Genomic DNA, 25,155 nt, shown 5'->3' with positions numbered 1-25,155 from the left:
TGAGGAGGAATTGAAGGAGTTACCTTATGGATTACAACCACAGCAGGTTACAAAAGTCATAGGAGGCAGGGAGTCTGTGTGCTGAGGAGGAGGAACCTGGTGGGGTGGAAGGCACTACAGGGTGACTACTCTGTCCTTTCAGACACCAGAACAAAAAGCCAAGTTCCAAGAGAAGAAACCCAGCACAATGCCCTGGGCAAGGCTACATGGTTTATACAGTGCTGCTCATGTCCACATCGTTATGAAAACAATGACTCAAAGACACAGTCCTTGTGTGAGCACAGCTCCAAGGTGTTCGAGATACCTGCACTGGCTTTCATCAAGGCACATACCTCAGGGTTTGCATTAGCATTCTTCATGACATGCCTCCAATCCTTATCCACGGTGTTGTAGCGCTGGCTTTCCACTGGGAGCTGTCTTTTGATATCCTCTGATCTAAAGATTGGCTCCAAGTAGAGCCAAGAGCGCTGACAGTTCAGCCACTCCTCTAGGACATCCTAGTGGGAAGCAAGAAAAAGCTTATTAGGACACCATGCTATGAACCTGTTCAACAAAACCATTCCAACTGTGCACCAGAATGGGTTTAAAAAAATGAGGAAGAAAAAAAAAAAGGTGATGCTGCACTTAGACCTTCCACACTTTAAAAATCTACCTAGAGGGTCAGGAGCTGGAATTTCCTTTCCAAGTAATTAACAACTTCCTAGCACTCCCCCTTCCAAAAGTTTTGGAACTTTTCTCCTGCAGCACTGCTATTTTGCTGTCAGTCCTGCTGGGTGCTCCTGGTTTGATGAGCAAGTGCTGGCACAGTCTGCCAGATCCTGCTTAAACAGCAGTCTTCCCTGTGCTTTCCTACACTGAGATGAGGAAGATTAGTGTGGATTTCACAGGGTATGTAAGAATCTGTGAAGTCCACTTAGTACAGTATGATTAGAGAGACCAGCAACATTATTCACAGCAATGGGCGAGTTCTGGGCCCACCAAAACATGTCACAATAGGCAGCAAAAGGGCTGCATTACTTTCCTAGAGTCAGAGGGCTTTCACAGACCCTATTCTTCACTAAAGACTGATATTCTCTTGATAATTGCCCTTCCAGTTCCCTAGCAGCAACTGCACAGTGTCCATGTTCAAGCATGGCAGCCCAGCCCAGCTGCCTGCCTTCACCACCCGTGTGTGGTGGGTAAAAACCAGTACCTGTGTCATCTTCAGTTTGTTTTCCCACAAGTTCATCCTTTCCTCAAAAGGTTTCTTGAAGGGTGAGAAAGACATGCTCTGAACCAGGACAATATGATCATCTAGGAGCTGAGAAATGTCATCGGTGCTTTTCAGAATATAGGTATTTGTGTCTTTGTAAAGCATCACAATGAATGCAACAGATTTCCATTCATTCTCTACCTTGTTGAGTGCCTGGAACAGAGGGACAAACAATTTAATTTTCAGATACAAGCTGTGCAAATGGTTATCTCAGCTTCCACAACTCTCTTAATGCCACTCTCTAGAAAATGACAGATTTTGCTCTTGGATTCCACTGGAAACCTCAGCTGTGTATTTTATGCATGACACAGTCAGCAACAGCACATTTCCTCTGCATTGCCCACAGGTTCAACACCTCAACACCAGTGCTGAAACACCTTGAGGGAAAAAAATGGCAATTTCACCTCTAGGCCTGTTTATGCTCTAGATGCACAGAGGCTGCCAGCAAAGGGCTTATTAATGACTATGATTAATGACAGCTTGGTCAAAAGGGGAACTATCCATTGGGAACTTGCCTGAGATTTCAGAGAACAAGAGCTGCCAGAAGGTCAAGACCATCTTAGATCACATCTGAACTGATGAACTGAAGCTGAAAGACCATCTAACCTATGAATCTCCAGAGCTAGAAAGTTTTCCCTGCACGTTTACTGGTTTAAAGGATTTGCCATCTCTGTTTCCAGTCACAGCTAATCCCCCTGACATAACATTTGAATGGCAAAGTGCAGAAAATCAATTTATTTTAACTTAACCAGTCACTAATCCCATAGTGAGGAGTGAGACCCAAGCAGTGAATCAAGGTAACCATAAAGCAGTGCTGTTAATCCCAAGTGAAATTCTGCACAAGATAGAATAAGTTCTTCTAGGGTGTCAACCCAGTTGTGTGGCCATTGCTCCCTTCTGTAAGGACAGCAACCTTTTCACTTGTGCTGCACAATGTGTCTAATGCTCTGGGACAACAGGAACACCACTCAAGGCAATGACTGCCTGCTCAACAGGCACCTATTTGAGAAGCAAGCAGAGACACAGCAAGTCCTCTCCGCTCACACTTTCGATGGCGTATTCCTTGCTGGCTGTCTCAGCTACTTTGAGAATACTCTCCATGTGGTCCTGCAGGTTCAATTCCAAGCAGTGACCAAATGTCATGCTGGGTTCCAGCTCGACATCAGCCTTAATCTGGCTCGACAGCATCTCCCAGTGCCGGCTCCTCATCCCGGGATTGCGCAGCCCTTGAATTAAGGGCACGTATTGTTTGAAATCGTCCATCTTGTCTCGAAACTCCATGGCGACACTCTGGCAGTCTTTCAGGGAGAAAAACAGAACAACATCAGTGACAACACTGTGTGAGGAAGTTGCCTTAAGGAACTTCTAGGTGCTGTCTAAACCTGATGTGCATGTAGTCATGTGCTATGGGGTAGGTAAGCAGCAGGAGAGAGCACCAGGAAATGCTGGTTGAAATAAGGAGGATACGAAGGCTCTCTCTATATGGCCACTAAGCCAGGATTCAAGCCTGCTCCCGGAAGCAGACCTGTCTGTTATCAAAAGCCTGTTACAGGCAAGCCCATGCTAAGCAGAAGTGTGGCTTAGGCTAGAGCTCACCAGAAGAAGAGAAACAGACAAATTTAACTCCTTGACATGGACTGAAGCATGATCATCTGCCAGTAAGTATTTTAGAAGTTCCAGTCATCATTTCAAGATATTCACTTCTTAACAAGACTGCAGTTAAAGTTATCTCACACCACAGCTCCCATCATCCTCAACTGAAGATGGACAATGAGGAGCTAGAATCAGGCTGCAATCCCAGCCAGCTCTAGAAATGGAAAGTGTGCAGGACAGGCCCTGCCAGCCTACAGCCATGCTAGAAACAAATGTACTTCTTCCTCACAGGAAGGACAAAGTGAGGGAAAGGGCTTTTCTCTCTGGGGACATCCTAGAAAGTCTCTGCACTGTTCACATCCTACCCTTTTTTCAGCTTCTGCTACTGTGAATAAAACAACGGGTAGGTCAAGAACATGGGACTTGCTTCCTTTCCAAAATCTGGCTACAGCACGTGCCTCCTTTTATTGCACCCTGCATGGTTGCACTGCTTGCTCAAAGAAAGGATGTGACCACCTCATGCTCCCTGCTGGGGATATGCAAACGCAAATCAGACTCAAGGACAAAACAAATGTATTACCAGGTACCAGAGAATATTGCAATGAACATAAGCAGGTATTCTTAGTATTTCTGTTTATCATAATGATTCATAGTTACTCATGCATCCACTCATCACCTCCTCCATTGGGGCTGATTCATGGCATTGTTTAAGAGCAAGTTCAAGTTAAAAAGGATGAATCAAAAATCACCCACAGCAAAATGTATTTCAATCTAAGCCATCTGGCAGGAGATTTTAGAATTAGCTTTAAAGAATGACCAGCATATCGCTGAGAATCAGGGAATGGCAAGTTAAGCTACAACTGAAGTCTCAATTTCAGCTTTATTAGGAGAAATGGTCAAAAGACCTTCATGTGAATTGCAAGGGCTGAGTGCAATCATCTAAATTTCATACACATTCAGGCAAGAAGGAAAATTGTTATTATATTGCAGAGATCATTTCCAGATTTTGCAATTTCATTTTATTCATAACAAAATCAAGACCTCTTCTGGCTTTCCATTAAATGCATTGGCCAATAAAGAAAATAAGATTGGCCAAGAAAACAGCACCTGCAAGATCCAGACTCAAGTTCCCTTGCTGCCTGACTTACATGAGGGCTCAAACCCACATGTCTAGCCAGTGGGCTACATAGTAACTCTCTGTGACTAGCCTGGATTATTGCAATTTATATATATATATATATATATATATATATATATATATATATGAGTGAATACTAACTGCAGCATCAGAGGGTGGCTTTTATTTCAGTCCTGTCTTGGGAATTAGGCATAAAAGGGATTTGCAGCCTGGTAGTTTCCATGCCAAACCGGTACTTCAAGCATCTAACTAGTATCTAGATGTGAATCATCATAATCTCAGGAAAAAAAAAAAGTGGAAAATAACTTTGCTAGCATTTTCCCAGCTGTCTCTAATACACACGTGACATCCCGACAATTCCTGTTTAGAGCACTCTGTGACATTCCTCACATCAAAATGCTGATGTGCACCAACTTCCTTTCCCCAGACTGTGCATCTACCTGGTGAATCCTTGAACTGCTTCACACATCTCTGCATTGTCTTAGCAGAGTCATTGACATTCTTTTCTAGCTCCTCTGCCTCAATTTTAAGGAGAGAATCATTCATCCAGCTCTCATTCCACTTTATCCAGTCTGACACCGTAGTCCAGAGATCATAGTATGGCTGGAACTCCTTAAGCATCTTGGACAGCCCACTGTACTTTGGAAAGAGATTAAAAACAACATAAGCAACGAGCGTATTCACCTCCAAATGACAGCTTACATGTCAAAAGGCCAAAAAAGCCCACCTCTTCTTTGAATTGGAAGCCAGCAATGATAAAATGTGTATTCCAAGAGGATACATCAAACTACCTTCTCCCGGGCCAACAATAGGTATTCCATGGGACAGCAACGAGCAGAGCTGGCCTTGACACATTCAGGCCAACACACATCCAGTGGAACTGTGCCTGCACCGTGTGTGTGGCATGGAAAGCATGCTCTCCACTTGCCTCTACAAAGCTCTCCTGCAGAATGAGGAGATTTTGACAGACAGGCCACACAATCGGTGTGACAATCAGTGAAAGCTCACACCACACATCATATCAAAACGTGGCTCCTTACAGGGAAGGAGAAGTAACCACAGACTGAAGGGTAGGAAAGGATCATCATGTGAACTCCACTTCTGGTCTGCAGCCAGACTTGGCTGGATGTGGATGACAATGACTCATTGGCAGCTGAGCAGCTACAAGCAAAATGAGTGTTTGCAACTATATAAACTGTTGCCTTAGGAGAACACCACGCTCCAAGTCCCGCCAGCTGCCAGCACTCACTATGCAACCACTTGCATTCACACCTATAGACCTGCAGCAACAGCCTTAGAGAAATGGATGCATCCTAGCTGCTACTTCAAGACCTTCCTCAACCAATTCCTCCTCATGAACATCCCTCAGATCTCACTGTGGGTATCCAAAGTCTCTCACAGAAGTGGAAATACCAGACCCTGAGCGTCCTTCCACGCTCACCTGGGATCAGCTCCTCTGCAGCCCAGTGGAGCGATGAAGCAGTGTAGTCATTCTACAGGACTGAGGAGCAGTTCCCCAGATAGACCAGAACAGCATGAAGGATTCCTTCCTGAGGAACTATATCTCATTATTTGCTCTAACTACCACCTAGAAATCCCAACAAAAACCAGAGTCCTGTGGGTACAGGACCTGACACTTACATCAGTAACTTTCATGCCAAAGAGTCTTTCCCTGTTGTTGTAGAGAACTGCCATTTCCTGAAGCTCCTTCAGCTTCTTCCGGACACCCCTTGCATCATCAGCCAGCTCATGGGCTTGGTTAATGTCTGACTGGACAGAAAATCCACCTACAGTCAGCTGGAAGAGAAAAGGCAGCCATAAGTTAGGACTCTGAAGCTGAGTGCTGCTTCCAGAAATCTCAGCTTCCTGGTGTGCTCTTCGTTACGTTCAAAGGCAAGATTTTTATGCTCACGATTTCCCCTCCCCCAAAACCAATTCAACTTCTGTTTAGACCATGATGAAAGCCCTGAGGAGAAGCAATAACCACTGGTCAGGTGGAGGAAACTGCAAATGTGATGACCAGCTGCTTGTCTTCTTTGTTACAATAGTTAACCCCCAAGGAATGGGAACAATAATCTGTGCCTAAATTTGATGCTGAATTTATACTATTATTTGCTACAGAGTCAGTAAAGTGCAAATGATAGCTCTACTAGTCACTCAGCTTGTTTCCAAAAATCGTTTAACAACACATATCTAGAGCTTCTCTAATAAATTTTGTGTTTTGTTTTGGTGACTTGGGTTTGTTTGTTTGGTTTGGATTTTGTTCTGGTATTTTGTGTGGGTTTGGTTTTTATTTGCTTGGGTTTTTTGATCCAGTGTTGGGGTATTATCATTTTGGGAACCTGTTTCCAAGATAATCTAGGTCAATGATTACACCTTTCTAAAATGGCTTTTTTCCCCTGAATTTAAGAGTTTCTGAGGAAAAAATAAAATTCAGACTGTTTTAGCAGACACCAGATGTATCTCAGTTCCAAAACTCTGCAATTATTTCAGGGTCTTTTCCCACAAGATGAGTTCCATGGCTGAATGCTGTATTTTCCCCCTTGATGGCAGCGCATCATAGGACATGCTCTGCAGGGAACTGAGTACACAAGAAAGAAAAAGGAGGTGCCAGCGTTGCCCGAGCACCAAGAATTGGAACACTGTATAAACACCTTCTCAATGAAAAATGAGTATTTCTGCAGAGTATTGTCTTCCACACAAAATGGAAAGTCTTAATCAAAAGCCAACAAAAAACCAAGGGAGGGTGTGTTAATATTTGGTCTAACAACACATTCACCTTGAAATTCATCTGAGTAAAATCTCATCTGAAAGTTTCCCACCTGGCTGACCACAAGAGCTTCAAGACCCCCTTCTACAGACAGTTCATTGTCAGGGGCTTAATACCTGCATTTCATCCATTTTGTCTTGAAATGCCTTCTGATCCAAAATCTGCATTTTGCGAAATCTTTCTTCATCCTCTGTGTGCTGCTGCCGAATGGACTCTGAGTCCATAGACATTTTCACTGGCCAGTAACTGGCAGTCCACCTGCACTCACATGATACAAGAAAACAAACAGGGAAAAAAAAATAGGAGAAAGAGACAAGCTTTTTGAGCATATGTTTGAAATGCTGAAAATAACAGAATGAGAAAGCCAAATCCCACCAAACAAGGAAGCTTTACAACAACAGAAACACATGTGCTTTCAACAAAACATTTTTTTCCAGCTTGTCTTGTTGATATGCAGTCCTTGTGACTAGGCTATTCAGCTGGAGAGAGCTGGGGAGAAGTGGAGGGCCTTTTTAAAAGGAACAAATCCACTACGTTGCTGAAAAGCTAGGAGACAGCAAAATAACAGTTGGCATCCAGAGGGAATGTCTGTCTTTGAATGTATTTGCAAGGAGCTGAAAAAAAAAATGGGGTCAGAGTCTCGGCTTATGGCTTTTCAGGGCTACTAAAAAAGCCAGTCTCCTGTTAAGCAGGGAAGTGAGGGGCCAGCATAACCCAGATGCAGGGAAGCCCTGGATTCTGCAGAGTGCCCTCGGGAGAGCGTTGTAGATCCAGGAGAGGCTGCACAAAGTGGCTGCTCATGCCCAGGCAGGTTTCTCAGTTCTTGCTCAGCCATAGCCCACCCATTACTGCCTCCATTTGGACCCTCAGCCTGTGTGCAATGCCAGGTACAAGGTTTGCACATTACACTGGAGGTCACACCCCTCCCGGCACCTGGGGATGCAGCCATCTCCTACTGGTCCTGCCTGTGGCAGATCTGGGCAGCAGGAATACAACCACGCCTGCTCCAAGCTGGCCTGGGGCTGAGCTGCTTTCCTGCAGCTTCTGTGGGGTTTTTGCACCTTACACCCCATGTTTCTAGTTTCAGGAGCACTCTGCAGAGACTCACTCAGGTTGCAGACATACTGGACCAAGTACATGTCATAAGAGAAGTGCTTCCCGGGCTCAGCAAACTTTAGAAGCCCTGTAGCTGTGTTTGTGAGCTGACTCTGCTATTGGGGCATAGTCAGGCCACAATCTGAATAACAAAACTAAGAGGAGGCTGCTTGGAGAAGAACTGCAGTAATAATAAGGGTTCAGATTCTTTCCTAGTCCTAAGAAAACCCTGGGAATATTTCTATCTTAGAAGTGTTCATTTAGTTTCAGACACAGACTAAGCCGCACACTTTGAGACCTTGCAAGTATCTCAAAAAAACCCCAAACTCCAAAAAAAAAACCACCCAGAGAAAAGGGCTTTACTATGTTAAACAGGTTAATAGCTACCGGTTTGCCTTGCCCCAGGCCAGAAGGCAGCATGAACTCACACTTCTTGTCTACAAACTTCATTTCAAGAATTCAGTGCTAATATAGCCTGAGAGACACTTAGAAGTTCTGCAGGAGCCCTTGATAGACACATGGCCCCTGAAGCACTGAGAATGGTAATTGCTGCAAAGAGTCCCACTTTGACAGTGGGAGAAATGCCTCGTGCTCACTTGTCGGTGAAATCTTCTTCAGTAAGATTGTAAAGGAAGTCGTCCATGACCTTGTAATCTTCCATGACTTCCTCAATCAGTTGCTGCACAGGGTGAGAGAAAGAGACAAAAAGCAGACACCTTTAGACCATGCTGATTCCAAGTCTCTGGTGTACACCTCATTTTCATGAGGTGCCTTTGAAGAGCGTTAGTCACACAAGCTTAATGTGATGTGGGCTGCTTCTGTGCTGTGTGAACAGTGGGAATGGATTTACAACCCCTTGTTCTGTGAATGATCGTGCCATCATCACCCTCTGTTCTATGGGAATGAAAAGAAGTGTGACCTAGTGGATAAAGTGCTGGACAGAAATCGAGTGTTTTAGGTTATCCTCCAGGTTCCCTCATTGGCATAGACAAGTCAGCTTACAGCTTGATGCCTTTGTTCCCCATTTGTTCAGCTAGGAAAAGACTTACACTTCAAATAACTTTGAAATAACTCGGTACTGAAATGTCCTATTAGAAAAAAATATATTAACAGCAATTTGAGCACTGGGTAACAGAAGGATTTTCCTGAAAACAGCATTCATTTTTAGAAGATAGCTGTTCAGTATACAAATGCAGAATGGATCATGAAAGCAGCAAAATGCACACGTAAGTATTTTAGGCAAGATTTTTAACTTCTATTTTGTTTTGCAAAGATATTTAAATTTGTGATATATGTATTTAAAAATACAAATCTTAGGAATTATAAAAATACAAAGCCAGGAATCTTGTGGCATTGCACGCAAAGACGTGCAAGTAAAAAAAAATGGAGTTCTGCTTCAGAGACACCACACATTACATTGACAAATTTCCTCCTCACTTCCCTTGAAGTCCCTGTCCAAAGGAGAGCCTGCCCTACCTGCTGCACTGCCAGCTGCTCGGGCACTCCCTTCAGCCAGTCCCGCAGCTCGGTCAGCTCCTCGATGTTCTTTGGTTTCTCGTGCATTTTGACGCTGACGGTTTCATATGCCTCACAGATCTGCAGCAGGACCCAGCAAAGACCATCAAAAAGTCACTAATTGCTAACAGGCAAACTGGAAAACCCGCCATGATCCACCCACTTCCCATTCTGAAGGGGGTCTAAGTGATGAGTACACAGCCGTGTTCTGGTTTTTCTTTTCACAGTCTTTTCCCATCCATCTCATTTGAGCTCAAACTGAAGGAGACTGCCAAAAAACGAGGAAGAGGAACTGCAGGTATGTAGTGGAAATGATGATAATAACAGATTTAGACAACCAGCTGGCAGAGGCAATTGCCTATATTCCAGTTATCCTCAGAGCAAGCAGAAGGACTTTCCAGTTGTCTACTAGACAGATCTTTTCAATCCACCAACTCACTTTTGTAAGATGGCAAGGTCTTGAAGAATTTCATCTCACGAGGTACAGCTTTCAGGCATGTAATTTATTAAGTATATTTAATACTTGATTTGGTTGAGTTTGCATATATCCCCCATAATTTTAATTTTAAATAATCACCCCAGTGAGACCTTTAAAATATCCTCATTAATGCGGCCTTTTGGCCATTTCACAAAAACACAGCAACTTCAAAAGCAGAAGGACAAGACAAGACACAGACAGATAATCCACTGAACCAGGTAACTTACTTTCTGCACCTGAGAATGGAGGGTTTTAGCCAGCATGTCCAACACAGCAGTGGCAAGTGCTTTGTGTTTGTCAGACAGATCATGCCTAATATGTTCTATCCTGACTTGAAAGGGGCCAATGATAATAGAACTAGGTAGAAGGTGGTCCAGGGTCTCCTTTTCAGACAAGTACGTGCTTACTATCTTCATCACCTCCTGGGTAGGTGGAAATTGCTCTTGATAGTCTCTGTAAATTAAAACACCAACAAAAAAATGGCAGTGTAGACCTTGATATTTGAGAATATTTGAGCATCCAAGCTGTTTGTGTCCACTCAAAGGATCAAGACATGAAATTAATGAAGCATACATTTACACAATAGATGTGGAGTGGAATAAGAGCACGAAGTATTTTAGCTGCAGAAAAGGAGTAGAAAAAAGAGATGAAAGAGGAAATATGGCAACAAGAGAGGGAGAGACAAAATAGAAGCACTGGTGTAAACAGGACAGCATCAGGAGGCACTTCAGGGGAAGATAGGCACTTCAGTGTGTTCTGGGGAGAGACAGGACTTTGTCAGATGGGATTTGTAAATTGATTAAGCTGGAATACGAAAAGAGAAAAGGGCTTCAGTCCCACTGTTTGGAGAAAACATAATACCTAAACAGAAGTCCATTAAAGTAACAGAGGCTAAAGGACAGAATAGGTGCAAGGAGTTTTGGCAGTGAAAACAATGAAGTTGAAACAAAAGAAAACATTCTACAGAATGCTATCAGCCTGAGCACACACTATATGAAGGAGGTCAGAGTCAAGTATGCTAACTGGATTCTCAAACAGGATGATTCATTTTTAGGGCCATTAATATCTCCAATTATGCTGACAAGCATGACAGGAATGTGACTGCTGTCAGAGACAGGAAGAAATTCCCAGTGCCACCACCAGTGTCCTCTAAAAGCATGGACTGTCACCCATGACTGAAGGCAGCCTCTGACAGGGGCCTGATCTCACATCTGAGGCACGTGGTCTCAGAACAGGCCCCACACTCTCACGAACATCCACACAACAGCTTCCACAAAGGCTTGTCACTGGGGTCACAGGGGTTTTGTCAGAAGCCACTTACTTTAGGAAGTACTTGATGTCATTGTTATTTATCTCTAAGAACTTCTCGTATTTCTTGCCGTAGGCTTCGAGAGGGATCCCAGTCTTCTGAATGGCAGAGCGCAGAGCCTCCCGTAGCTCTTCCACTTCTGGCTCTTGCAAACCCACTGATTCCAGCATGTGGGTGCCTGTGATATCCATGTTCTCCAACACATACTGGAAGGGGAAGAAGAGAGGTCTTTCAGGACTAACAGAGCTAACTGTGCCTCCTCAGGAGAGGGGAAAGGCAATCCCTGGTGGCACCTTTGGGAATTCCTGCAGTCCACACTTCTACATTGTGTCAGGAATTGTTTTATCAGTTTTATGTGCCCCACTCCCCAAAGAATGAAGATCTAGGGAGACAGGGCTTTCACAGTAGCAGACAGAAGGATGTGTATGCAGAAGAGACCTGCATCAAACTGACAGAATTGGAAACAATGTTATTTCCTTTATGAGTCTGCTTCTACCACCCACCATGCACTCAGGGCAACCAGATTGTCCATGTGCTGCAGAACCTGCAGCACAAAAGCAGAAATAACCACCAGACAAAAGAGCTATGAGGATGGGGAGACTGACAAAATCCTATCAGAACAGAACTGCATGAGCACAGTGCTGTACCCAGATTAACTTAACTGAATTCCCAAGTACCCACTTCTGCACCTCTCTCCCTCAGTACGAGCTCAGGGGTGTCTGTGCTGAGCTGCAATGCACTGACACGTGCACAGCTGTATCGCTGTTGATGCACAAGTGTTCACCTGCTCCAGCTGTGGGATACTGTGAGTTGCCAGGATTCCGTTGTCGAACAGAGCAACAAGGGATGTCTCAAAGCTCTCCACAGAGGGGCTGTAGAGGATGCCACTGCTGTCTAGCTTAATGTTTGTTACAAAGAGTGGATTCCCTTGAGGCCTGTGGTGGGCAGAGATAAGAAAGAACAGGGATGCTTTTTGAGACAACGATACACAACTGTATTGCTCTGGTGCTGATACTAAAATGCCTCCTGGACAGGAAAGGAAAGCAGAGGATAAGAGGACTGTCTTATGCAGATGAAGATATAAAACACTGTGTTCTGAATTTACCCTTAAAGACTTTGAAAACCTTTTTCTATCATAGGTGAAGGAACCATCAACCAGGACATATCAGGATCCCCAAAAGTCATAACCTTATCTTGAGAATTGGAGCTGCTTTACAGAAAAATTGCATGTGCTCTTCAAACTAGGCATTCAGTATCTCCAATATACTCCTAAAATGCACCTTCTGGAAGTTATATTAGATTTTCCCAATCTTGCATGTGACCAGCACAGCTCAGGATCAGCTGAAGTCAGTGTCAAGACTTCTACTGCCTTAAAGGTAAGAGGCCTCATGAGTGGCAGGGTTTTTTTTTTTTTTCTTTTCTTCTGGCTTTCCATTTCTAAATGTTCCTTCTTTAATACCACAAAAAGCAAAAATCCTTAAATCAATACCCAGTGGAATAAAATTTTAGGCACTGCGATAACCTAAATTTGGCATTTTTCAGAGATCCCAGGCCAGATTCTAATTCTGAGGTTTCATCTAAAAATGGAATTAAGCAGCCATGCTCCTGATATTCTTCTGCCTGGCATCCAGAAAAAATCTAGCAGTAACAATTTGCTTCCCCAAGAATGCTGGAGGTGGCTGGTGTTTAGAACAGTGCATCAAAATAGCAGACCTTGGCTCTGATGGGCTGCAGCTGGAAAGCTGTACTAACAGAGCAGCCAGCTCCCTGTCCTTCTTCCATACTCCAGTGAACATGTCAAGTGGAGGATTAGGGAAAAGAGCCCAGCTTAAAGCCCCCATACAGAGCAAAGCTTGCTTGCAGAACAGTAGTTAAAAAGACAACAGCACTATACTTTTCTGCTCTTTCCATCCCTTATTTTTCTTTCTTTCTTACATGTAGGGACTGATGGCGATGTCACTTCCCCATTTCATGTCCTTTGAGCAATTCAGGACACTCTGGCAAGCATCCAGCACAAACTGGGTGAAGCTGATGAGAGATCTCTGGACCAGGTACCGCAGAGAGTCCTGAAGCATGAATCTGATGCGCTCCATCAGCTTACACAGCTTGGACCTCTGGTAGGCATCCCAGTCACTCTGCTCCAGGTCAAACCATTTACCTGCATTGCTAAGGCTGCTCTTAATCGCAGTCTTTACAGTATCGACCCAAGTATCCTTAAGAAATTCCTGAACCTAGGGCAAAGAAAAAAGCACGCTGAGTAATCCTCCGAGGGCTGATGGGAAAACATTATGGCAAGGTGAGCTGCTAACTGGGGCTGCTGGACCTTTCTCTGCTGTGAAAGGAAACTGTTCTCTCAGAGCTGTGGTAGCTAAAAGTAGCTCTCAACCCCCCTCCCCACACATGCGGCATCTGAACCTGGTCATATATCTCCTTCACTGACAAAAGACCCACAAAAAGAAAGCCTGATATTAAAAAGTGGGAGTGCTCTATTCTCTGTTTTATACACACTGTTTCCTTTTTGTTCTCTTTTCTATAGAGCAGTATCCCTGGAGCTGCCTGTGTCAGGGTCCCTCACAAAAAGTTGTGTAGACAGTATGATGAGCACGTAAAGGACAGAATGCTGTCTTCTCTTGACAAGTGAGAAGAAAGAGCAGAAGAAGCCAAGGGCAGCAGCAGTTTGCAGTATTTTAATTTATTAAAATACCACCAAGTGTCACTTCTGCTCCACAGGCAGTTTGCTGTTTGTGTGTAATAAAAGAACCTTAGTCACTGAGTGGATGACAACACTGCCAAGCTGAAACAGCATGGGACTGGGAAGGACCAGCACATTCTCTGCCACTGATTTAGTGTGCAACCCTGTGCAAGCTACTCTGTGTGGCCACATCCAGGGCGCAATGTGCTGCCCTCAATCAGAGGACATGAAGATCCTCTGGTGGGCATTACCACAGAGTTGCAAATTTTTGTCCTACTCTATCTGCTGGCATTGCAAGCAGAGTAATTTAATTAAGTACATAAAGAACACAGAGTGTAGAAAAACATTACCCCCGTGAGTGTTGCAGGGGGAATCAAGGATCTTGTGCCTTGCAACTGGATGGATGGGGAAATAAAGAAAAAGAAATAAAAGGGGAAAAAAGAGAAACTGTTGAATGCCAACCAGAACTCATATCTGCATATAAACCAGGTGGAGGAAAGAGGGGCTATATGGCCACTTGTTTAACACATGACTTAAGAGCATGGTCAGCACTGGCTGATCCTAACCAGGGGACTATGACTCTTTCAGCCTATTCTCCCCACACCCCAATAAATTTGACAGGCATATGCAAATTCCTCCCTGCCCCAAACATGATGTCTCCTTCAACAGCTCATCAGTTTCCAGAAAATCAATCTGCAGCTGCTGCTTCTGTCTAATACACACTGACAGCACTGCTAGCTGCTCCATGTGGTCACCCCTCACACTTCCTCTGCTCACCTGAGTGAAGGTCTCGGTCTGGATCTTTTCAAATTCCTCCAGAGTGACAGTTTTGGTTAAGGTTGTGTTAAACAGAGACATGACAGCTGCCTTGTTGCACTCATCCTGTACCTGTGCAAGGAGATGGATGACTTCTGGACTGGTCAGGAGTGAGAGAAAGTTGAATTCTCTCTGGTGTTTATGAAAAGGATAGTCTGGGATAGAGACGAGCCCTAGCACCAAAAAAAAAAAAATGTTATTGCCTGCAACAGCCATTCCAACTTCTGTTTTTAGAGTACAGCTCCCTTTGGGAAGCACTTGTGAAAAGGACTGCTCTGATGCATAGGCCTTATCATGTAGCAGCTTCAGCAGAGGGCTGGATGAAAGAGGGAGTCTCTGCTCTGCAGCAGAGACCTTCTACAGCCTCCCATTAGGGGCTGAGGTGCTGTCTTGGTGCCTGACCTTCCCAAGGCTTTGGCTCATGAAGTTTCCTTGAGAAAGAAAATTCAAACTGAAGAAACTTCCTACTGAGGCTTCAAGGCACAGCTGAGTCATCTCATCTGTGAGAGGCCACTTGTGAACCACCTCAAGGCCTTCCAGCCTTTGGAAGATTGAAGTGTACAAATTATGCCTCCCCCCACCTAGTCTTTCACTGGGGCCATTTTCCTCCTGTTTGGGACTAAAAGAGCCTGAGCCCTCTTCCACACCTGAGGCATCTGCCAGCTGGGCACAGCAAAGGCAAGGCAGTCAGCCCCAGCACAGTGCTAAGCTAATCACACTGCCAAACATTTGGTGCCATTAAGGCTACACTTGCAGAATTACTGCAGCTTAGCTGATGAGTTCGAATGTATTTTAGTGAGGTAACATGAACATACTAATAGACCCTAAAAAAGAGGAGACATACTCAAAAGTCTCACATAATCTCCTCTTGCTGCCCCTTATGAGCTCTAATCATGACCATGAACCTGAGAGCTCCTACAGCAAACCACGAATCATATCAAAGACAAGAGGTAACTCCACTGAATTCAAACTGCTTCACTGTGACCCCTACCTTTCTCTGGTGCTTCCTTCTCCTCTTTGTCTGGCAGGGTGACATAAGAAAACATCTGGGGTTTGGAAGCAATGATTCTGTCAAAGCTGATCCTGTTCATGATGTGTTTATACTCTAATTTCACTTCTTTCTCCAGGCTGCTCATATAATCTAACATGCTGTTACAAGACACAGAAACACTGAGAACCCATGGTGTTTGAGCACAAGTATGTCTGTAGCTTTACCGCAAACTCCACCCCTCACTCCCTCCCTCCCAAATTTGCTAACCCAGAAGCTCACCTACCACTGAACACATCAGGAGATTTGTGCAGACAGTGAAGCAGCCAGCAAAAGTATCAACTGGACTTTTAATGACAGAGGCAAGTGGGGATTGAGGACTGGGACTGTAGCCTTCTTAAGTGTCTTTCAATTCAAAGCAACATCTCCACTGGGGAGAAACATTACAGAGGGAAGGAGAAATAACCGCAAACTAAAGAAAATAGCTGGCAGTTCTGGAAAAGTTGGGCTATCCAAGCTGGCCTCCCATTTGCCTCCTTCTGAACATCTCTTGTCCATTTCCTCAGCCAGAACACTCACATTAGTGCTTAAACCCTGCTCTGTTGGCCTTAGGAAGTCATCACCCTTTACCTCAAGCAGGCAGAGTACTTTTCTTTATCCCTGTATTTCTGCTCAGGGAGACTAATTACTCTCCTACTCTCTAGTTCAGGCCGGCAGACCATGCAGCCCTTCACACCTTCCTATTTCTGAGCAGGGCAATCAGTCACAGCTGATTCCCAGCAACACTGCCAATGGCTCATGATTCATCAGCCCAGGGACATTAAAATGCCTCCCCGATATGAACTGCATCACAAAGAGATACTCGATTATATCCAGGTGGAGATCTCCTGTTCTGTTTGCCTCCCCCTGTGCAGATCTTCTTTTGATTTGTTTTAGCATCTGTTAATAGGTAGAAGAGTCACCAGCAGACAATAGCCAGGTCTGTGGAAACAATGGGTGGTCTGCAGAGCAGTATAGCAATGTTCTGTTCCTCAAAAGCACAGGGAGACAGCAAGGTCAGCCATGCCATTTTTGTCAACCTTCTTGCTGTTGAAGGTCATTTAACTGCAGGTGTAAGCATGGCTTGGTGGGTCTGCATATGGAACCTAATTCATCTGGGAACCCTGACACACCACCCATCCTGCACACGTGTCCCTGGGGCTGCCATCTACCTACTTCTGATGCCACTCTGGGCAACAGAGTGGTGTGCTTGTGTGCAGAATGGAAGGCAGGTGAGATCCATGGTCTGTGAGTTGGCTGCTGAAGATCTGCCTCCACTGACACCTGTTTTGTAGCCCTATGAAGTCCCACAACATTTATGGACCAAAGGCTGAGCCCCCAGACAGGTACATGATGCTTTACCTCGTCTCATCCCTCAGTTTGGGAGTCTGCATAGCCAAGCACCTCATCCTCTGCAGGCTTTTCTCACTGATGCTCTCCACGCCCTCTGTGGCCATGCAGTCCACGTACAAGTGGTACATGAGCAGCCCCTGCGTCTTCTTGCGCGTGCTGTCGGCACAGGCCACGCGCTCCGCAAACACCTGGGGATCCTCGGCCAGGAACTGCAGGCAAACTCGTGGCACCCAGTACTGACACGGCAACAATGGAGCTCTTCCTGGGAAAGGAAAGTACAGCTTACAAGAGTCTGCAGGGAAAACAAAACTCAGAATGGCTTGCAGTGCTGACAGCAGCTTTTCGATAGACAGGATAATTGGGCTGCGTGCAGGAGACCAAAATGAGGGACCAAAGCTGAGGACAGCAAGAGATAAGGGGCATCTCCAAACCTTTTAAGAGAATGGTACTTCATTTTAATCTGTCCACATTCCCTTCCAAAATGGCATTGACCCAGAAAGACCAACATTTTCTTTTCTTGAAGGCAGAAGGATGGGAGATGGATTAAAAAGAAAGGTGTCTCCAAAGGGAAAACCTCAAACAGGGTGTCAAATTAAGGTGTGGAGTTCTCTTCCCTGGATGTTTTTTTCAGACAAGTTAAACAGACACATATCAAGTGATAACAGTGAAAGGGATTAAATGACTTCTTGGTGCCCTTCCCATCTCCAGCTAGGACAAGCATGGATAATGAACTGGCTCTCAGACTATATGACAGCTCCCAAAAGACCTTATTTGGAACACACCTTCTCGAGTTATTCCTCCATTGAGGATGGGTCTCCCTTCTTCATCACGCACCAGACCTTTCTTGTCTGTTTTATGGACCAAGTAGAGCTCTGTCTCCTTGTCATAGTCCAGAACACCAACATCAATCCACTCGTAGATCAAGTCCTGGCTTTTGGGGTCCTCTGAGAGAGCCAAGGATTAAAACAGGGTTAGTCCATTCTCCTGGAGGCTACAGCAAATGGACTTTCCAGATCAGAGTGGTGATACCACAGTCAAATCCATTTGCTCATTTGAATCTCAGTCAATCTCACATAGTTTCTGCTGTGACCAATTAAATAATGAACTTAGGTCTTACAGCTTAGAATTCCCAACTTTTTGCACACCAGACAGATGTGCATCTATATTGATATCAATATGGATACAGGTCAGGACAGCATTATGCTGTCCATTCAACCTGAGGATTTGAGTCAGTGATCAGGTGTGGTGCTCCCCAAGACAGCTGCAAGCAGAACACAGCCATCACATGCTGGCTGCCCAAGGATACACAGAGCTTATGTTTTATGCTTCAGTTTTGCAGTCAGTCAAGCCTCTGGAGGCTGCTCCAGAGCTGTAGATGCCAGTTCCCATGCTTTAAAGCTACTGCAGGTGTGTTAATATGAGCTGCAGCCACGGCTGGACATCAGTACAACTGTACATAGTAACGTCTTCTCATTGAGAAGGCTCCAAATGATGGGAAAACAATGTCCACATCACTTAATTTGGCCCAGGTTTACTATTTGTATGCTCACTGTAGTCTGAACTTGTCTTCTGATCCTGCACTTGCAGTGAAATCCTGGCAGAACATACTGTGTGGAAGGTACCTAACTCCATGAAGACAGCTATGCACCAATAAAGAGAAATTTTGTCTGTGCTGACGGAAAGTCAAAAGGCAAAGGCTACTTTTAAAAAGTGGGAACAGTCCAGAGCAGGACTGGCAGTCAGTGAGATCACTGGTCTCTTGCTCTGACTGCTTGAGCCTGGTCAAAATGAGATATGGCTTTTCTGCTGTTCAGAGCTACACTCATCAGAATCTACATGTTCCCTTCCGCTGAAAGGGCCTGCAACTGTTAGTGTTGCCCCGCTTGAGCAGTAACTGATTCAAGTTTTACCATGTCCAAGTACATCATCTGTAGGTAAAAGTGCTTTTCCAGGCACTGGCTTTCTATCAGAAGATCCTGGCTCCAGTCCTAGTGAGATCCACTCTTCTGGAGTTCGACAGTCATATTCATCATTGTCAAATACCTAAAAAGCAAGGACATGAGTGAAATTAAGCTTTACTTCAGAACCAAGAAAACATCCAATAAAAAAATTCATGAGAGGAAAACATTCAAATTCAGTTCCTAAACTGGCTACAAAATATGGAAACCAGTCCAGGTGCAAAAGCTGTGCTGATCTTTAGTCAACAGTTTTCTCCCAAACAGCAGTATCTGTACCTCCAGCCCTTTCCTGGGCAGAACAGACAAACACCTGGAAAGGTCTCCTGCAGCAATACTGCTGACTACTGTGTTCAGAAGGAAACATGAGACACCTTCCCTTTGGACACACAAAGGACAGTGAGGAGCACTCTCAAGGACTATTAGTTCTGACAAAAGTTGTGGGCACCCTGCAGAAGATGGTCAGCGTCTTGTAGAGACCCTTCAGAACCCAAGACAGCTCCAAAGCATTTCCTTGTTTTGTTGCTTGCTGTGTCAATACTGGCTAAGTGTCCTGCCATCCTTAGAAACCTCCTGTGGTATAAGCAAGGAGACAGATCACAAGTACCAAACATGCTCTCTTACCTTTAATGGGAGATAAATGGGAAAGACAGAATCTTTTGTCTCCTCAATAGGTGGAATATTGTCAGGGTCATAGTGCCTTGGCATCAGCTGATTGGAGTCTATCCCCTTGCTGGCTAAGAGCTCAGCAATATCAAAGGTGAGATACAGCCGTCTCCTCCTGGTTTAAATCAGAAGGGAAATAACCACTTGATGTGCCTATAAGCATTCCCATGCCTATGACTCCACTTTTTTACTGTGCACCCCTATCAGTAAAAATATTTTTAGTACACATTGCATCCATGTCTATTTCTTCATTTATAGCACAAAATAATTCAGTGGAAGTGACCTAGAATGATCAGTTACTCCAATCTATAAATTATATATGTGTACTACTGTACTAAAATATTATACCCATTATAGAGCATACACAAACCCAGAAATTTAAAAAAATGACAAAAAGATGACATAAACACTATTTAAAAACATTATTTTCTTCCCTCATCCCAGTGAATTGTCTTTTGCACCCTCTGCAATGTGTGCACGCCTCACTTTGGAGACCATTGCCTTAAAGGATAAGGTTTTCTTAAGGATTTTTGATATGTCATGTCTTGAAAACAAAAATCAACACCCTAACGTGCTGTGTCCATTCCACAATGATGCCTCTAGCCATTTTCTGGTTACTTACCTCTCTTCTTCAACCTTCCGAGGGTTTTGCCCTGGAATCCGTTTGAAGGGCATGTGCACTTTGGGCTTAAATGATTGTACAGGGAAATCTGACTCAGTGATGGCCTCAGTGGATGGTCCAACCATTTGCTGATCCAGGAGACTTTTGAAGTTCCCAGGCATCTTCAATTTTGTAACTAAGGGACAAAGAGAAACACGTCTGAAACCACCAGGCATCGCTTTGCTTTACATTCACACACAAACGAGGACTCTGCTGTCTACTGGGTTGCAGAAGTCACTTCACTAGATTTGTAAGAGAAATCAAGCAGACATCAAATTAGAAACAGAAAGACAGACCCCTACTACAATATGTGATTGTGGTTTTCCAGTATCAAAATGATGGCACAGAAGAAACCTCCACTGAGGATTACTGTCATGCAGATTTTTAGGGGGCAAGGCACTGACCCAGCTCTAAGGAGCTCTGTTTTGTTCCCAGCTTTGCTACGGACTCTCTACATGATAGTGGGCAAGTTACTGCCTCCAGTGCACAGCTTCCATCACCCTCAGAAAGGGATGGGATTCCCCTGCCTCTCTGGGGGGCCCTGAGACCAAGAGTCAGTCATAGCTGGGAGGAAATTGGTCAAGGTGGTGATAAAGGGCTTATGAATATTGCAGGGCAAAAGAAGTTGCTCAGGTCATCTTTGTCTGCTGAAGTGCCTATTCACACCTTGGGACAAACCTCTCTCTTCTCAGCTTTTGCTCAAGCAAAACACCCACTCACATCAGCAATGGTGTGAGAAAAAAAATGAGTTAAACAGCCAACAATCTCACCATTTGGCCAGAAGTTTTCAACAGAAATTTGGACTAAGCAAAAAGTATACATTTCCAATAACTGGCAGAAATTAAACCATGTCATTTACCCCATAAATAAACCAAACTGTTTATATTGCTAAACAAGTTGCAAATAATAGAACAGCAGCAAACTGGGAATTTGAAGCTTAACCTAAATTAAGTAATTGCATGCAGGCTTTAAAAAGCACTATTCCCTAGACAGAGCTAAGCATTGAACTAAAAATAGATTTTAGTGGAGTGAGAGATTTTCCTTTGATGAACTTTCACACTCTATCAAGAAGAAACTTAAGGTACTGATTTGTAATTGGGTATTTTGAATGTCAAGCTTTGAACCCAATTGTTCACTGTATTGCATGTGCTTCTGGAGTCATGGATGTGACCCTTGATTTAAAAGCAATTGTGCAGAGCAGCCAATAATGCTAAAGCCAGACGTTTCAGGATGGTTAGGTACAGGAAGGCTCCTCTAAGAGGTCATTCCCTTGTCCTTCTTAAATGGCCCCTGACTCAACCCTTGTAGCTATATGTTGTCTGCTTAGAGACTAAAGGAAATGGCCACTAACTGGCTCCACTCTCTCTATTTCCCTCCCTCAGGAAGGGAAGCTAGCCTGGCATGAATGTGCTCTTAAACACTTGCATGGTCCATAACATAGTATTGAGGAATCCCTAAAATGCAGCTCTTTAGCCTCGTGTGCATCTCTTGCTTGGGGTCTTTACAGACTGGCCCTGATTTGTATTTGTTGTCAAGGAGCACAGCTGTTCCAATTTAGTCACTTCATTGTTGCCAAATCCATGCACCATCCATTATGGCACTTTGTGCACTATCAACTATTTATGTCAATATTTAGTGTTTCATTTGCATTTACATTTCCAACCTGATGGCTTCTTCCCCCTTGAAGAAGCAGCAGATCATAAATAGAGTTCTGTCTCCACTTGTTAAAGATGAGTCTAGCTTGTCAAGATTCACTTGAGGAAGCAGTCATTTGTCCTCACTCATGAAAATAAATGTCACATCTAAGCACAGGAGGGTGGTATATACAGTTCCCATCTTTCTCTAAAATCCTCTCACACACACAGTTTCTTCCCACCCGCTGCCAGTCTATGATCCATATCCCCAGGAGTGCTCTAGGGGCCAGGAGAGTGCTGGCAAACCTTCAACCATTCTCTGTTCCTATATTTGAGCATCCATGACACAAGTGCTTGTAAGCAGGTGGCACCAGCAGCTCTGTACACACAGAGAGCCCTTGCATCTAGAGAGAACAATCTGCTCTGGGGTGCAGCTGGGTGTAGAATAAATAAATGAGAGAAGACTGTGATTTTGGCTATGGGTATCTATATCTCAAATACAGCTCTCACAGGCAGGTCCCATTTTTTGGGGTTGTCATGTGCAGGGCTAGAAGTTTAACTTGATGATCCTTGTGGGTCCCTTCTAACTCAGGATATTCTATGATTTTCACAGGAAAAGGACATTGCTGGCTCCATGCACAGTAAGAACACATGCAAATTCAGTGTTCTCCTGGCAGCAGGACCAGAACTCCCACAGGCACCAGCACAGTCCACCCTGAACCCTGAGGTAAGTGGATATATCCAGGAGAAAAGGAAGAATGATTTTACCACCCACTCAGATCACTTTGCTGCACCTCTAAACGAAATTCACTTGTCATGGGATATTCAAGCAGCTCAGCACCATTCCTGAGCACTGAGAAGAAAATGAAAGCAGAGCATGAACCCAGAGGCAGCAGCCTAATTCCCAGAATCACTGCAGACAACCTTAAACAGTTATAGCCCAGTTTCCTGCCCCACCCGTTCCCTCAGTGTATTTACCTTTAGGGGTGTGCTGCTCCAGGTCCGCCTGGCTCACCAAAGACTGGGACACACGGGGGCCAGCAGAAGCACCCTGGAATGTGAGAGAAGTGTCAGAGCACAGTGTGAGTGAGGGTCACAGAAGTCCAGAGAGAAAGTGTGACTCTAAGACTGACTTTACCAGATCTTTAGGGACAACTGAGACTGTGAGTAGTGGTCAGAAAAGGCTCAGAGAGAGAAATACTTGAAAAGTTCAGCCCAGTGCACAGGGGCAGGGGATCTGCCAGCAGCATGTGGCCTGATGTCAGCTTAAGACGTTGACTGGGGGCTGATTAGGCAGCCAGTCATTAGGGTTTTACTACCAAATATCACCTGCAGTCACAACCACAAGCCTGCCCTGCTGTACTGGCATCCTAAATCCAGGCAATCGTGACAGTGCTGTCACTGGCTACTGAGGAAGGCAGCACAGCTCTGACCAGGATAAGCCTCATGGCTTCATTTTGTAAAGGTCAAGGTCTTGCACAAAGGCCTCTGAGCAAAGGAAGTGCTAGGACCTGAGGTGAAACCTATATGTGTCCACACCAGCTGTACCATCAGTCTTCCCCTTTTGGGACAGGGCTGGAAAAAGAACTGCTCTTTTCACTTACCCCTGAGCTACTGGAGGTTCTTGGAGTAGGGACACCAGCAGAAGCCTCATTGCTGGTACTGGGACGGCTCCTACTCAGAAAATTCCTCAATTCCTTCCTTGCTTTCTCCATCTTCTCAGGAGAACAATGCTGTGACGTAACCCTGGGCTTGCTACGAGTGAAAAGACATTGAGCCTGTCACACACTGTATCTTTGGCACGCCTCCACACCCTCCCACAGTGCTGGATATCCTTGACTTGCTACGATGAGTGGGTAACACGGAAGGTTCGATCCCCTGATTCGATACCAACCACTGCATTCACAGCCTGGGGGCCATCAGACTCACGTGGCTGCCTCAATGGCTCACTAACTCTGGAGAAAGAGACCATTTTATTATTCCAGATGGGGTTTGGAGTGGGAAGACCAGCAGTATACACAAGAAAAGCTGCTTTCCTTAAGCAGCAGGGGCTTCCCAGATCCGTGGCAGCGTTCAAAAGGCTGCCAGGAGAATTTGAGTGAACTGGGACTACAGAAGAAGTACTACTTTTGCTGCACCCAAATCCCTTAAAAACCTTGTCACACTTGACTCCAGTGGGAGTAGCCTAGGATACCAATGCAGCTACTTCCAGGTGTAAGTCTGCCTCTTTCATTTAAATAATTCACAACAGCTATTTAAGCATCACCTAACACATATTAAAATATAGCTAGAAGCTCCCCTCTTTCTCCTCCTGCAGGGGATATTTTTGCTCAGCTCACAAATAATTTCTGCTCTTCCACCTTGGGAGATGCAAGTCCAGGCAAATATCACAGCTGTACATCTTTATTTTACAAAAACCTTTGTGCACTGAGAGATACCAATTAAGAACAGCTCTCAGACTTCTGTCAGGAGGATAATGCAACCCTTGATTTTAGGCTTGTCTAAACACAGAGATGACTATTGTAACTAATTAGAACAGCTAAAGTGACACAAACCCCTCCAGCCTGCACACACATGCACTGATATAATGATATACACATACCTGTGTAGCTTATTCCTATAAATTATGAGTCAAAGCTCTCCACGATGTCTCTCAAAGGTACTCCATGGCCAATACAGCTTACTGATCAATTCCTGCTCAGGGCTAGACCCAGACTCCTCATCCAGCCCTACTTGACTTGTGGTTTGTCTCCTGAACCCTTGCTACGACCTTTCTTACTTCTGGTAGCTCTGCAGTAGGAGTCTTCCAGCTTCCCACAGCTAAGAGCTGCAAAGACCTTGCCTGGTCTTGCAGGCCACAGCTGGCACAGCACTTGTCTGGAGTCTCATCCTGACCTGCAGACAACGCCACAGAATCCCTTCCTGTCATGCCCTCTCTGCTCTGCTCTTGAATGGAGTGAAAACTCTGCTTGCCCTATACTCTTGATGAGAGAGGGCAATCTTTTCAAAATTTCACCTTGCTGCCTGTCTGTGAGAATGAATCGGGTACAGGCAACAGGGAAAGCATTACATGCATGCCGGAGATAAGAGGGAGTAACTGTGCTGGTTTATTACTGCAGGTTCAAGCCAGTGCACAATTTTGAGAGGTTGAATCAAAAAAGAAATCAGATAATAAATCAAGGTTACCATGATGCGAATCTT

At 44.7% G+C, this 25,155-nt stretch overlaps 1 protein-coding gene across 1 annotated transcript in view; it reads right to left on the bottom strand.

Moving 5' to 3' along the window:
• Window positions 1–23,669, bottom strand: part of DNAH1 (dynein axonemal heavy chain 1) — a 66,767-nt gene extending 43,098 nt beyond the window's left edge. Inside the window, exons 1-21 of the mRNA XM_069028326.1 lie at window positions 23,559–23,669; window positions 22,933–23,005; window positions 20,282–20,456; window positions 19,618–19,774; window positions 18,949–19,081; window positions 17,821–17,982; window positions 17,048–17,300; window positions 15,650–15,807; window positions 14,620–14,831; window positions 13,086–13,381; window positions 11,935–12,085; window positions 11,163–11,356; window positions 10,069–10,294; window positions 9,325–9,444; window positions 8,445–8,527; window positions 6,870–7,011; window positions 5,625–5,780; window positions 4,424–4,622; window positions 2,297–2,550; window positions 1,193–1,405; window positions 333–497 (exon numbers count right to left, since the gene is read on the bottom strand). Of these exons, the coding sequence (XP_068884427.1) occupies window positions 333–497; window positions 1,193–1,405; window positions 2,297–2,550; window positions 4,424–4,622; window positions 5,625–5,780; window positions 6,870–7,011; window positions 8,445–8,527; window positions 9,325–9,444; window positions 10,069–10,294; window positions 11,163–11,356; window positions 11,935–12,085; window positions 13,086–13,381; window positions 14,620–14,831; window positions 15,650–15,807; window positions 17,048–17,300; window positions 17,821–17,982; window positions 18,949–19,081; window positions 19,618–19,774; window positions 20,282–20,456; window positions 22,933–23,005; window positions 23,559–23,669 (3,633 nt within the window). The remainder of the gene's footprint in view (window positions 1–332; window positions 498–1,192; window positions 1,406–2,296; window positions 2,551–4,423; window positions 4,623–5,624; window positions 5,781–6,869; window positions 7,012–8,444; window positions 8,528–9,324; window positions 9,445–10,068; window positions 10,295–11,162; window positions 11,357–11,934; window positions 12,086–13,085; window positions 13,382–14,619; window positions 14,832–15,649; window positions 15,808–17,047; window positions 17,301–17,820; window positions 17,983–18,948; window positions 19,082–19,617; window positions 19,775–20,281; window positions 20,457–22,932; window positions 23,006–23,558) is intronic.
• Window positions 23,670–25,155: the final 1,486 nt, after the last annotated feature.

Source organism: Aphelocoma coerulescens, chromosome 12, assembly GCF_041296385.1.
Source record: "Aphelocoma coerulescens isolate FSJ_1873_10779 chromosome 12, UR_Acoe_1.0, whole genome shotgun sequence".
Taxonomy (NCBI): Eukaryota; Metazoa; Chordata; class Aves; order Passeriformes; family Corvidae; genus Aphelocoma; species Aphelocoma coerulescens.
The sequence above is the reverse complement of the archived record's forward strand: the minus strand, read 5'-3'. Positions and strand labels throughout refer to the sequence as shown.